Genomic DNA, 15107 nt, shown 5'->3' with positions numbered 1-15107 from the left:
CCATCCATCCATCCATCCATCCACCCTTCTATCCATCCACCCACCCATCCATTCACTCCTTTAGTCATCCATCCACCCATCCACCCATCCACCCATCCATCCACCCATCCATCCATCCATCCATCCATCCACCCTTCTATCCATCCACCCACCCATCCATTCACTCCTTTAGTCATCCATCCATCCATCCATCCATCCATCCATCCATCCATCCACCCACCCACCCATCCATCCATCCACTCATCCAACCATCTATCCACCCATCCACCCACCTATCCATCCATCCATCCATCCACCCACCCACGTATCCACCCATCCATCCGTCCATCCACAAGGTGCTGCCATGTAATCTGCAGACTCTGGCTAGAAATCCTCACTTAACCGGAGGTAGGCAAGAGTCGCCTCTGAGGATCTGAATGCTGGGATGTCTACTTAAAGACATTTAAATCTCAACAACTGTAAACTTCTAGCTGGGCCCAGCGAGGACCAAAGGGGACACAGGGAGTCCAGGGACACTGCCACCTCGGACAGAGCAGAGGACACTTACGGTCAAGTCCATTCAAGTAGCGCATGCGGATCTCACAGTGGCCCCAGACGGCACTCACTACGGGATAAAGTTTTTTGCCCTTGAGTCCCCGAAAAGCTACTCCCATGTACTGTCCATCCACAATGAAGCTCAGGGTCCCGTCGTCCATATCCAGGGCCACCAGGAAGGAGTCAGGGACAATGAACGTCTCGTCCGGCTCCAGAAAGGCTGGGTACGTTTTGCTCGGCTGGTTTTTGCCGTCATGGTAGAGCCGGTTGCGCCCCAAGTCCCAGCCCCAGGACTCGTGGTTATTCCCCACGAGTGTCGTGTACCCCACGGAGTGCAGGGGGGCGTCTGCCGTCGCCACCCCCACCACGGCGTGGGTGCCGCGCTGCCTCATGGCCCACGTGATCTGCCACACGTGCAGCCCGCGCGTGTACCCGACTTTGCCCCTGATGGCGTCCGTGCTCTGGGCCACCGGATGCCGGTGAAAGATCAGCTTGTCGTCCTCCTTCACAAAGACGTTGAGCGAGCGGTCATTGTTGTTCCAGGAGTGGAGCAGCTGGACGTCGTAGGACACGGGGGGCATGTCCAGCAGCAGGTCCAGGCGGGTGGGCTTGCAGTAGTCCAGACCCTGGAGCTCCTGCTTCAAGGGCCGGTACGTGGGGTCCCTCATGTCCACCGTCTTGATACCTCCAGTGACCTTCTGACCCATGTCGGCCTCCCGTTTCACCTGGTCACCAACGCCCAAGGCAAAGTCATCAATCACGGGGCCTCTTCTCCAGTTTTCCAATCAGGCCTGGACGGCACTCCTAAGGGAGTTTGCTAGGCGGCCTCTGCCCGGTGTGGAGCATCTGGTACTGCCTAGTGGATGGAAGGAGAGACAGGAGGCCAAGTGAGCAGGAGGTGCGGAGAGAAGGGGAGAAATTAACCGGGTTCGTATCACGCCGGCGTGTCCCAGCGGTCTGCCTTCCGGGCTCCTATCACACCGGATTCCGGGCAGGCCAGAGCCTCGGCACAGAGTGAAATTCCCTTCTGCCCCCGCAGCTAGGTTGGCATAGAGGAGGGAGGCCGTCCACCTGACGGTCTGCGCGGACAGGCGGACTCGGGGCGGGCGCTACTCGTAAGTGTGTCGGGTGCCCAGCCCAAGGCTCACCAAACACCTCCTCACGGTTTCTCAGGGCAGAAGGCCAAGGCGGCCCGATGCCGAAATCAGCCCAACGCAGTGGGCGCCTCTCCCGGTCGAAGCGAGGGGACGCTTACCCCCTGCACCCGCCGTCTGGAAGGAAGGTGAACCCCCGAGGGGCAGCACAAGCTGTTGGAGATGCCACCTCCCAGGCCCTCCCTCTTCCGGCACAGCCGCCTCCGAAGATGTGCCGCCGGTTCACACTAGGGAAGGGGACCCCGGTGCGCATAAAGCCCCTGAGCAGCCGTCCCTGAGGCCGCAGCAAGCCCCCAGCGGGCCCCACGTCGGGTGGGCACAGAGGCTCTCAGCCCTGGTAGCTCTGGAGCAACTCGTAGACGGCCGCCCCTCCCGGCCCACGCCCTTCCACTTCTCCTCAGGCCCCTCAGCCCATGCGGGGAGGAAGTCCGACTCCAAGAAGCCTCACCCCCGCCCTGGCTACGCCATCCCTTGGCTCCTTCAAGGGAAATCGGAGCCTTGGGTTGGAGGAGAGATCTCAGTGCACCCGTCCTTCGTCCTCTGTGTCGGCAGCACCAGGAGGAGGGGCTGAAATGTGCGGCGGACAGGACTCCGGCCATCCCTGCGCGCCTGTCCGCGGCGTCCGCCTTGGGCGAGGGACAATCAGGAGCTACTTGGGTTTCCCGAGCCTCGCTCAAGGGAGAAGGTGGTTCCGGCCATCAGAACCCCACCCCCGCCCCCGGCCCGCAGAAGGGACTCTTGGCTGCCTGGTTTTGGGGGGATGGGCCCCCAGGACTGACCAGACAAGGGAGCAGGCAGGCTCCCGGCTACATAAACACGACCAAACGAGGACACAGAAGAGCTGGGCGAGAGGCCATCGGTGCCTGGCTGCTGGAGAAGCATCACAGGGTCACTTGTTCCAAGGAGCACGATGGTGCCTGGGACAAGGAGAACACAAAGGAGCCCAGTGTAGGGGCTGCAGTGGGCGTGTTGCTGTCCCACTGTGGCAGAAGACAGGGTGCCTGCCTGGGGACGAGGGCAGGGACGGGCTGCAGGAAATCTGGGAACCTGGGACCACTGGCCTTCCTGTCGGGCGCCCAGGCGCCAGCAGGGCCAGGAGGAGGGGCGGGACCTGCGCGGGGCCGGACGCCCGTCTGGTCTCTGGCTGCCCTGGAGACGCCTTCCTCTCAGCTGGGAAGAGACCCCGTGAGACGCCGTCCTCGGGGTGGCCAGGGCCCCTGGAGACCGGCTCTCGGCAGACACCCGAGTGGGAGCCCTTGGCGCGGACCTCCTCACCTCAGTGGCCAGGTCACCCTTCTCGCCCTCCCCTTTGTGGTGTGGAACAAGAGGCTCCCTCATGGGCACTGCTTCAGAGAGGGGCTGGGACCCCTCGTGTCAAATGTTTGCAAAGCTGTAACAGAGCTGAGGGGTCCCTCGGCGGCCGGGAGACCACCCTGGTTCTGGAAAGTTCTGTGGATGTGGTGACCTCACGACCTAGAACTCCCAGAACAATCCCAATTTCAAGCTTTCAAGAGCCATCGAAACCTCCAGGACTCCCCCCCAGGGCCCTGCTGAGCGAGCACCCGTGGCTCTGGGGCCTGATTACCAGGATGCGGAGAGCCTGGGTTTTGGTGTGGAAACGCGGTCCTGGTAACTGCAGAGACTGGCTGCTTGGCCTTCCCTGACCCCCCTCTTCCACGCCTCCCCAACAGCATCTTTCGGAGCCGGGGGAAAGCTGGTCCAAGGCAGATCTCAAAGTCAGAAGCACCCACACCCATCCCTGTCTGGACACCCCCTCTGGCTGGTGCCCGGCAACCTCTCCGTGCAGGACCCCGTGGGGACACAGGCCAGCTCTCTGGGAGGACAAGGAGGGAATTAATATCTGAAGAGAGTTCATTTCACCGCTTCCCGGAGTGAAGCAGTCTGTCGCCGTCCTGTTGGCTGGCTCTGGCCTCACAGCAGGAAGGACCTCTCTCCCAGAATCTCACGGCACTGAAGATCCCGCTCTACCCACGACCCATGGGAACAGATGGGAAAAGTGACGGGGAGGCTGGGGGTCGGGGGAGGGGAGACCCGGGGCAGGTGCGCTGCGTGTGAAGGGAAGGTGGTGGGGAAAAGTCCTGCTAACACATTAATTTAAAATACTTGGAGAGAAATGGGTGGGAACGGAGAAGGACCACAACAAGGAGGTTGGGGACAAGTCAGAGGTTGGGGGGTGGAGGGTTGAAGGGGTGGGGGACGAGAAGGGAAGAGAGGGAGAGAGGGGCTCGTGGGCCAGTAAATCTGGGCCTGTGCACACGTATAACTCCTACTTCAGCTGGACCAGGATCAGTAAACTCTCTCTGTCAAGGGCTAGCTAGTCAATGTTTTAGGCTTTGTGGGCCCAACAGTCTCTGTGCAACTACTCAACTCTGCCTGTAGCACGAGAGCAGCCACAGACAATGAATGCATAAATAAGCAAGCCTGGCTGAGTTCCAATAAAACTTTATTTACAAGAACAGACCAGCAGGTAGTCGGCCAACCCCTGAGCCAGACTGAGGGCCCTGCACAGGGATCACCGCAGTAGGAAAGCACAAGGCGGAGGCGAAGAGGAATCTCGTAGCAGCAAGGTCAGTCCAGCCTCAGAACAAGGGGTCAGAAAAGACAAGGTAACCTCACAGTGACTTGCCGGCTGTCTGTCCAGGTCAGCTCCGCCAGCTCTTCCCTTTCTGAGATTCTACCTCCTGGCTGCCAAGCAGGTTTACTCACATGGCCCTTGTGTTAAGCTCCTGCCCTCCTGGCCCCCCATGCTGGGAACCGTCCAAGCGGGGGGAGCCCTTCTGGCCCCTGGACCACGTGACCTTGAGCACAGGGGGGGGTCCCTGGGAGGAAGAGGCTGGGGAGAGGGGGCGGAGAGGGCCGGCAAAGATGCCTGCAGCCTCTCGGGACCACTCCCGCACAAGGGCACCCTGGGGCCTAGCCAGGGACGCGAGCCAGCCCTTCTGCTGTTCCTGGGCCGTCCTGCCACCTGCATCACCTCCTAGGTGGCCAATCACTGTGGCAACCCTAGGGCCACTCTTGACTCACCTGTCACCTGCCCAGCCCCACCCTGTGTCCAGGCCAACACCTCCCGCTGTCCACACACAGCCACCTCCTTGCCACGCAAGGCCACTAAAGCCATCCAGCTGCTCTCCACTTTCCGTCTACTTCCAAATGTGGCCGCAGAGATCCACGAGCCCTCTTTCTGCGGACTGTAGCCCGGCAGGGCGCTCCCTTCCAGGCTCCACCCCAACCTCACCACCTGACTCTCCATCATTCCTCCAACAGCCCTGCTCCCCCAGCTTCCAGTCCTCGGCCTTCTCTGCCTAGGATCCGTCCTTAGCTTTTCTGAGCCTCAGTTTGCTCCTCCGTAAGATGGGTGTCCCACGCTTACCTAAGACTCAGCCGAGACAATGTTCCAGAGAGGACCTGGAAAACTGGCATTTTCACTTTTTTGTTTTTATTTTTAGACCGTGCTCCGTACACTGAACGAAGATCACTGTTAGCCATCTTCTTGGTCACCATACCTGGTCCTACAGATGGACGCTGTCTTTGGGCCAGACCCAAGTGCTTGGAATGCTGAGCTAGAGCAGATCAAGTTTAAGGTCCCTTCTAAGCCGGGGCCAGCAAATGCGGGGCCAGATGGTAAATATTCTAGGCTTTCTAGACAATATGTAAGTGAATGGGCATGGCTATGTTCCAATAAAACTTTATTTATAAAAACAGACAGTGGGACCGGATTTGGCCCAGGGGCCATAGCTTACTGATCCCTGTTCTAAACCCAAGCAAAACGGCCGACACTCTCGCTAAAATACCTGGACATGAAGGTCGCGGAGGTGGGGGGGGGGGGCGGGGGGAGGGGAAGTGGGTTACATCACCCAAAGGTGCCGAGTGATGGAGTTGCTCTTTTGGCCTGTGCAGGTCCTGTTAATGCCGGGCCAAGGCGGGAGTCCCCGGCGGGCACCAAACTTCAGGTAGGAAGTGGGGGAAGCAGTACAGGCCCCGGCTCCGGGACCAGCCCCCTTTCCTGCGTCTGAGACACAAATGCGGGTGTCCAGGCTTTGCAGGGCCTAGAGTTGCTACAGGAGTGTCAGGGCCTGGGCTGGCTCAGCAGGTCCTTGGTGAGTCCCCAGGAGGTGGGAGGACCCAGCCGTCATCCCACCCCCGGGAGAAGAAAAGCCACAGAGCGGGCAGAGGGGGTGGCCGTGTATTGCCCTGCGGGGCTGGAAGAGAGAAGTGGGGGGCAGAGGTGGCCTTGTGGCTGCCACCACTCCCCACCAGTCACACGCAGACACACACACACACACACACACACACACACACACGTGTGTGTGTGCACACTGAGAGCTCCAGCAGCTGTGGTGGCATCAGGGCTGAAGAGCGGGAGGGAGGCGAGGAGGTCCAGGCAGCGCCGTGGCCAGCGGCCCCCACGCCCCTTCAGTGCCTTGACGGCAGTGCTCTTTCCCAGAAAGCACTGCACATTAGCTACGTGCTCCTAAGACCACATCCACCCGCTCCCCCTCAAGGCTGCCTCAAGCCAACCCTCAGACAACAAAGTCCTGCCCCCCAACCTCTGATCGCCCCAATAAGACACTGTTCTCACTGTCCTCGGTCCCTGAGGCTGCAGGGACAGGTTGCTGCAAACGAGGTTCCAGCGCCTGGTGCTTCCCAAAGACCAATGACATACCCGGAAAGGGGTGAGAAGAGACACCAGCATGCCCCGGGCTCCGGCGGGACAGGGGACTCTCGTGCTTGGTGGGCGGGTCATTACCCTCGTCAAATACAGCAGGATGAGTATCTCAACCAGGACTAAGAATACGTGTGTACAAATGAGTAACACACACACACACACACACACACACACACACACACACACACACCCACGTCCTAGAAGCTTGGCAAGGCTTCTCCGATTTTGCATTTACTTTCAAAAGAGTGAATGCACACACATCAGCCTCACTGCGTCAAAGGTCAGTCCATGGTTCACTGTGAAAAGGGATGCCACGGGGACCCTCTAACGGGCAAAAGCCTTCCATGCAGTGTTCCCAAGAATCCACCAGAGCCACCCGTCCATAGCGGAATTCTAAGTGATGAACCTCCTGCTGCTGCCGCCACCGGCAGCCAGTTAAGTGCTCTCTGCTCAGGGTCCGGGGACCAGTGCGCCTACCCCAAAGCCCTGCTTCAGGGACGGTTCGCTGGGGGCCACAGCTCTCCACAGGAAGGAAGACCAAAGCCTCACAAACCACCTTCCCTCTAGTTTCTTGGGCTCCTCCAGGTGCCTCTCTGTGCCCTCGGAGGGAGGGACAACCAGATCCAGAATGAGTAGACGTGCAGGGAAGGAAGCCCAGGACTGGACAGGGATCCCCAGAGGGTGGGGAGGAGTAAGAAACACCCCCGAAGCGTACTGTTTGCGGGTCCGAACAGTGGGCTGGGTGAAGGGCACCCAGCCTTTAATGACCTAAGGCAGTGATTCTCTCTGAAGGGGGAGGGAAGGGCATGCTCCTATCCGTGTCTCCTGGGCACACGTGGTGGAGAACGCCTGTTGGATACACCCGTGGCTTTCACTATGCAAGTCACAGAGAAAAGTGATGCTGGCAGAGTTCTATGGGTGACGGGGGACCAAGCAAGCCTTGTGGGATGCACAGGGTTAACAAAGGTTAAGGGGAACTGGAAAGGGTGCTGGGAAAAGGCCATTTGTGTACAGGTGTGGGCGTGTATCCCAGACAGACCCCAACTGGGACATGCTCCTCGGCGTGCAGGTGCCACGTGGCAGTCCCCATCCAGGTGTAAAATACGCCGCAATCACCCACCGACTAGCTTTCCAGGGGTCTGGTCTACAAAACCCTACAGCCCTGCCCAGGGACATGTGGGCAAAGATGCTCACGGCACCATGAACTCCAATCCAGCAGCCTTGGAGAGAGGGAGGTAGCCCCTCGGATGTGCCGATTTAACACAAAACGTAACACGACGCTGTCCGATTTTAAAGAGCAAATCGGAGAACACCATGCAGAGCACGATCCCATGTCTGGAAGGACAGAATTCTTAAAAGACGCTATCTGTGCGCGTTTGTCTCTAGGCGCAGAGAAAGGTTTAGAAGGATAAACACCAAACCTTCCACAGCGGTTAGTCCCGGAGGGTGGGGCGGCAGGAAAGATGCGTTCACTTTAAGGACTTTTTGAAATGAAAAAAAATTTTGTAATGCATGTATTCCCTTTTGCAATGAAAATAATGTTTAAGCAAAGAAAAAAGAATAAAAGCTGCAAAATACTGACTGTGCGCACCACAGTCACAAGCACAAGTTGTCCCTAGAGCAACTGTTCCTACAGGCTCTCCACGTGTGCCACTTCTTACAAAGCAAGCACAGGATAAATGTTTAATCTACCCAGGAAGATACACATGGAGACAGCAGGGCATTTAAAATAAAAGGACAAGAATTCCCAGCTCCAGCTCTGGGGCCATCCCCAAGGGGGACAGGCGTTCTATAATGAGTTCTCCTAAGACTTCCAATTACACTGTTTCCACATCACAAATTTTTAATTTTCCCAGCAAAAACGGGGTAGCTATCTGTCTCCGTGGGCCCCAAGCAAGAAAAGAACTGCTCCGTGCTCAGACTGGAAACCCAGCCCTGGCAGCTATGTGTGATTCTGTGCCCCGCCAAGGCCAGGTGGGGAGGTGAGGAAGGAGGACCTCGGCAGGGGTGGGGCGGGGCGGGGGGCAGAGGCTGGAGGGGGCAAGAATGTCAACCTTGGCTCAGCTGGGACAGCTCACTCAGCACCTGCCCGTAACTTGACGCTGTCCCTTCAATTAAAGCCACAGCTCCGCAGTTCCGCCTTCCAAAAAAGCACGTTCGGATCAACCGGCCCTGGAACTACTAAAAATTATCCTTGTGTTTTGCTGTTAAAAAAAAAAAAAAAAAAGAAAGAAAGTTTGTTGAACGAGCAATACCCTCTGTTGGAGACACGTCCAAGGTGACCGGTGACAAATGGATGGAACAGGGGTGGGGGGCAGGGGACACACAGAGGCAGCCACTGAGGAACGGCAGACGTACACTCACCCCCTTTCAGCTCAGCTCCCCCTCAGTGCGCCTGACTGACCCCGGAACAGTAAAACCATTGTTTTGACCCAAGATGGGGAAAGAATAAAATTCAGGATGTGGAACAAGGTGACCTATTTATAAAGCCTCCTTTCACCTGCAGATCAAAGAAGCTCCCTCCCTCCGCCTCCCCACCTCACACATCGCTGGTCGCAGCCCAGGAGTTTGCAAGAGAAGCAGGCCTGAGCGATCGGTTATTAGATGAGGATGCAACTTCTGCAGCCTGCATATTAGGGTTTTGCGCTCCATTAGCCGGGGCTCCGGAACGCATTTCGGTGGTGGGAGCGCCCAGGGTGGGCGTGCTCCGTGCAGCCTGGCCACGGAGCCCCGGCCAAGGTGTCACCACCCAGAGGACAAGAGCCATGTGGCTACCCTAACCCTGACCCTGACCCTACCCCATCCCACCTGCACCCTTGAGGAGGGATGCCCAGGAAGACCCAGGAAAGCTGTCTTCTTGCTCAAGCAGGGATGTAAAAGTCAGTGTCTGGCCCGAGAATCAACCAAAAGTATCGGACCTTTCTGGAAAGTTCTGACGAGTGATTCCGGAGAGAAAATCCCACACGGGCCGGAGCTCTAGCCTCTGACTTCAAAAGACCAAAAAACGCACCTGCCGTAAACACCTACGGAAGGACCCAGATTACTCATGGCACTTTCAGAAAGGGCTCGAATCAGTTGAGCCTTGTCCCTGGGAAATAGCATCAACATTCATTCAGAGACTAAAAATTAAAAAAAAAAAAAAAAAAGTCACGGCTGCAGCCGAGTCGAGGTTATAACGGCAACGGCCTGTGCTTTGTTCGGATGAGAAGCTCTGCTCTTTGGAGGCAGCTGAGTGACACACGATGACACACAGCGACCTTCCTGAAAGGTTTCTGAGGCAGCAGCAGATGTGCCTTTGAGTAGCGGCAGTGGGAAGGAAGTCTAGATGGTGACCCCCAACCTTGCTCAGGCTGGGTGGTCCATCAAACTGGGCCTGCCTGGTCCACGCAGGGGCTGGGGGGCCCGTGGAAAGGGGGCAGGAAGGCAGCACGGAGGACAGTGCCATGGCCACCTCCGAGGGAGAGCCCGTGGGTGCCCGAGGGGAAAGGCTCGGGGAAGCAGGTGCTTCCTCACCCCACCTGGCTGGCGGCAGAAGCCTACAATCCCCGGGTGGCCCGGTGGCCCCAGTGAGCTCACTCCGGTCCCGAGAAAAGTGGGGCTCACCTTCCCCGAGGTGGGCACCTGGAGAAGGCTCTACAGGGAAGGGCTCTACAGGGTCCTCTCTGGAGGCCCTGGCCTCCCGCAGGATGCTCGCTTACCGGCTCACTCCACCGGCCGCTGGCCCCCATCAGGGTCCCTGGAACAAAGTCTGGCCACGCCCAGGCTTCAGGGCCCGGAGGCCTGAGTGAGAGCAGGTGACACTCTGGCCTCTTTCAGCGGGATGTGCCAACTGGGAAAGGTCACCTCTGAGAGTGATCATGTGGGTCACCCCACATCCCTTCAGGAAGAATGAGCAGGAGGGAGGCCAGGGAGAGATGTAAGGCCGCGAGAGGAATCAGCTCACAGGGAGGTAGAGGGGCCCGGGTCCCCTTATCCCGCCCGGCAGACCCAGGTGATGCTCTCAAGCCACGCGGGGGTGTGAAAGGAGGGGCAAGGGCAGCATGCAGCGTAGCTGAAGCACTCAACACAAGCATCGGGCGTACACAGTAGGTGCTTAATACATGCTGCTCCCTGCCCCCCTCTGCCTCCTTTTAACATGAGGAGATTTAACAAAAGGACAGAATCTTGAATGCCAAGTGCAAGAGAGCACTCAGCCAGGGAATACCAAGACAGGTGCGAGTTAAGGCCTCACAGGGTGGCCCAAGGAGCCCAGTCCCATCGTGTGAGACCACCGCTCCAGCAAAGCCACCTGTGGTTGTACAACCTCTAAAACCCCATTAAATAACGTAAACGCTTTAGGTCAAGGGCAGGGGCGGAAGTCCCGTAAAATGTCTACAGTGGGGAGAGGCCGTGGGGATATGCTCTCTTGCAGACAGGGTCACGGGAGTGGTTCTCAGAGTGGGGTCCCCGGATCAGCAGATCAGCATCACCCGTCAGAGACGCAAAGGCCTGGGCCCCACCCCTGACCTCCTGAATCCGGGATGCTGAGGATGGGGTCCAGCACTCTGCATACTAATGAGCCCTCCAGGGGATTAGGACACTGCTGGTTTGAAGGAATTATAGCTCAACGTTTTGGAATCGCAAATCCACATTAAGTGAGAACTGACAGGCTTGGATTCATGACCACACTTTAAAAAAATTTCTTGTTCTATCTTGATTTGAAATATTTCAAATGTTATACATGCTCATAAGAAATCTCAAAGAAATGTATACAGTATAGATGAAAGCGTCCCCCTCCCAGTCAAGTGCAGATACGGGGGCCGTCCACTTATAGCCAAGGATCACACCACACACACTTTTTCCAAGCCATAACATATCAGCTCCTACATCAGTTTGATGCGTTAGTAGCTGCATAATATTCCATTATCACAATTTTGGTAACTTTCCCTTATAGAAGGACATCTGGGTTGTTTGACTGTAATGATGGTCATGTGTGGGAGGTTAAGAATTTCTCCCTAACAAGCGGGCCTTGGAGCCGTTTCTTTTTTCTTTTCTTTTCTTTTCTTTTTCTTTTTTTTGGCCACGCCGTGTGGCTTGCGGGATCTTAGTTCCCCGACCAGGGATTGAACCCGTGCCCCCTGCAACGGAAGCATGGTCCCAACCACTGGACCACCAGGGAAGTCCCGTGTTTCTTTTCATTTCCACGGCCACCTCTCCTCTCATCACCCTCAAAATCTTGGGCCCTCAGAACCCCCCACCCCCCAGTGTCCATTTTTCGAAGAAGAAAATCAAACGTGAAAGTAACCTACCAAAAGGCTTCCCGATCTTGGAACTGACCGTGGGGTCTGAAGGCGCTCAGGAGTTTCTGCACAGCTAGTTGGGCTGAAGGTTTGTCAACTGGACCTTGAATGGACCGCAGCCAATGAACTTGGACAGGATTCGAAAAGGAATGGGGCAGTGCGTCTCCTAGTGCAACCTAATCACCGTACCCTGGGTGGGATTTCACGGCACTCAACAGGATGCCAAGGGAGAGGTAAATCCCTGGGCCTCACAGGCCAGTTGGTGAAAAAAGGACTTAAATATCCTTTAAAGCCACAAGAGCCTGCAGGAACTTCCTCTTTTAGGTTGCTGGTCTTCCTCCTCCAATCCTGTCAACCTGGAAAGTCCTGAACACCTGGGCTGATAACTCGACAAGGCGGGGAGGAGGGGGCTCAGCAAGCCCACCGGTGGCGGATAAGTCCACCCTGAACCTCCACGCAAGTGGAAGGGTCCGGGTGCTAGATTCCCACGGCACCAGCTGGTCACGTTGGGGTGACGCGAGGAGGCAGGAAGGGGGCTCCCCAGCCACATCTATGGAGATGGACACAGCCATCCAAGATGCTAGCTGAAAGGACCACTCTTTGAGAGGCACGGAAAACGGTTTGCTATCTTAAGGAAAAGCAAGGACACAGCTGTATCTGCCCTAAGAGTAAAATCTAGAAAAAATTATACAGGCACATGCAGGGAAAGAGATGAAAAGGAAGGTGGAAACATGATGCTTCTCTGTTTAGAGTGATGAGCTTATGAGTGTCCCTTTCTTTCACATTTCCTTACTGCTGTCCTATTGTTGTTACAAAACCATAAATGGATGAATCCAAACGTCCGTCAATGCATGACTGGATAAACCAATTGTGGAATATATATTCAATGGAATATCATTCAGCCATGAACAAGAATAAAGGACTGACACCTGCCATAACGTGGATGAACCTCAAACCTTTTACGCTGGTGAAAGAAGGCAGGTATAAAAGGTCACCTTGTGATGCTCCCACTTTTATGAAATAGCCAGAATACGTAAATCCATAGAGACAGAAAGCAGATTGGTGGTTGCCAGGGGAGGGGGAATGGGGAGTGACGGCTGCTGGGCCAGGGTCTCTTTTGCAGGGGACGAAAACACTTTAGAACCGGATGGAGGCGGTGGCTGCCTGACATCGTGAAGGTACTATATGCCACGGAAGCGTCCTCTTTAAAAAGGTCACTGTTATGTGAATTTCGCAACAAATAAAAAAACATAAATGGATGAAAACCATGCACTTCTCCAAAAGCCACATGGCAGGAGGCAAGTGTGGAAAGGGGCTGCAGGGCAGAGAGGAGCCCAGAGCTTGCAGAGACCTGGCGGGCAGAGCCAGGCCCGTCAGCCAGGGTTACACACGGGTACACAGCTAACGATATTCATATGTGGGGAGCGTGGAGCCTTCTAGAGCTGAGTCCTCTGCTCCCCGCCCCACCCCCCTTGTCTTTCCTCCGACAGAAAAAGCGCAGAGCTGTGGTTTGGCAGCCCCGCTGCCTTGAGACGGCACCTGTAGATCGAGTTTCTCTGGAGGAATCCGGAGCGCGGGCCTGCATCCTCACGCGTGCACCCGAAACGTGGTGCAGGCGGGGACTGACCAACACACCCGTCCACACCCCCCCGACTCTGGGTACAAGGCAGGGCTAGGATTCCCAGGCCCCAGCTTTTTCACCGAGCAGGTCAACACCCCGAGGCCAAACTGGCAAAGGCTGCGCACTCTGTGTTATCAGGAAAGCATCTCAGACGCTCAGCCCCTGCTCACGCCCTCTGTCAGTGCCCGTCTGCCAGCTAAGAGGCCACGCCACGGGGCTCTGGCTCAGGCCAGCCGGGCCCCAGGCTAACGCACAGTGTGACCGGACCTGCTGCCGCACGCACACCTGTCCTAATGGGTGCAGTTTCTGTGTTCTCCTGAGGATCGTCGCTCAAGACCCGGAGAGACCCCCGCCTCTCACGCCAGGTGCTACCATCTCCCACAGACCCCTTCTGGCCAGACTTGCTCGTGGAAAACACGGAAAGTGGGCCCCAAAGGGCCACGCTCAAGGCCTATGTGTACACAGTAGGTGCTCATAAATACCTGAGTTCTTTACTTACCCGTCCCACAAGCACCCGCTAAACCCCAGTCGGGGAGCACGGGCTTCCCGAGATCCTTTCTTTGTTCCTTAGTCCCCGAGAACCTCAACGAAGTGGATGATTCAAAACTGTGGGCCACAGATAGATGGTCGGTGTCTGGGAAAGTAGGAGAATGTTCCACCTACGCTCCCAGAAAGCATCTTCCCCAGGTGGAAACCAGCAAAAACTGACAAAACCTACAACAGAGACACCTGCAGAAGTGATCCAGTCTGAGAGGTGGTCTGTAAATGTTCAGCTGATGAGTGTTTGGACAACAGCCAAGTCCAAATAAGGTGATGTAGGGCTGGAATTCATTCCAAAAATATTTATTAGGCACCTACTATATACCTTATGCACATACATACTCTATAGGTAGAAATCATTGTCCCCCTGGAGCTTACAGTCTAGTGGGGGAGACATACAGCCATCGTAACAACCACTTGAACAATCAATGCAAGCTTCAGGGCAGAGATTTTTATCTGTGTGTTCACGGCGGGAGCCCCCATGCCTAGAATGTTGCCTGGAACGAAGCAGGTGCTCGAGAAACAAGCGCTGACCGAATGAATATCTAACATAGGGCCAGGTAATAAGTGTTAAAGAAAAATAAGGCAGAGTAGTGAGGACAGAGCAAGGAATGGGAGAAGGTGGTGAGGGAAGGCTTCTCTGATACAGTGATACATGGACAGAGACCTGGGGGAAGGGGAGGAGAAAAGCATGTGACTATTCCAAGGGAAGTGTGTTCTGGGCAGAGGGAACGGCACGTGCAAAGGCCCTGAGGTCTGAGCATGCGTGGCATGGTGGGGGAAAAACAGAGATGCGGTATGGCCAGAGCAGAGAGAGGAAGAGGCTGAGGAGACAGGGCAATGTGTGCAGAGGGCAGGCACACCAGGCCTTGAGAGCCACAAAGAAGGGCTTTGGATTTTGTCTTCAGTGTGACAGGAAACCGGCAGAGGGCTTTGTGCAGGCAGAGGGCGCAGTGCTTCCCTTCTAACAGAATCCCTCTTAGCTGCTGTGTTGAGAAGAGGCTGTTGACAGCTGGAGACCAGCTAGGGAGTCAATGCGAGGATGCAGCTTGGACCAGGGGGTGGTGGAAGTGGTAGGATCCAGAACGTTACCCGAACTAGCTATAATCCCATAGGTGAGATCATACCTCGCCTAAGCAAAGGACTGCTTAAGCTTAAAAGGTGGTGGTGGGGCTTCCCCGGTGGCGCAGGGGTTGAGAGTCCGCCTGCCGATGCAGGGGACGCGGGTTCGTGCCACGGTCCGGGAGGATCCCACATGCCGCGGAGCGGCTGGGCCCGTGAGCCACGGCCAC

At 56.4% G+C, this 15107-nt stretch overlaps 1 protein-coding gene across 2 annotated transcripts in view; it reads right to left on the bottom strand.

Moving 5' to 3' along the window:
• The window catches only part of SPSB1 (splA/ryanodine receptor domain and SOCS box containing 1), a 71542-nt gene that overhangs the window by 12294 nt on the left and 44141 nt on the right, over positions 1-15107 (bottom strand). For both annotated transcript variants that reach the window (XM_055082160.1, XM_055082159.1), the window contains exon 2: positions 548-1390. In XM_055082160.1, coding sequence (XP_054938135.1) covers positions 548-1241 — 694 coding nt within the window. In that variant the 5' untranslated portion in view covers positions 1242-1390. The remainder of the gene's footprint in view (positions 1-547; positions 1391-15107) is intronic.

This window comes from Physeter macrocephalus, unplaced genomic scaffold (genome assembly GCF_002837175.3).
Source record: "Physeter macrocephalus isolate SW-GA unplaced genomic scaffold, ASM283717v5 random_22, whole genome shotgun sequence".
Taxonomy (NCBI): Eukaryota; Metazoa; Chordata; class Mammalia; order Artiodactyla; family Physeteridae; genus Physeter; species Physeter macrocephalus.
Note: the sequence above shows the minus strand (reverse complement) of the source record. Positions and strands in the feature narration are given on the sequence as shown.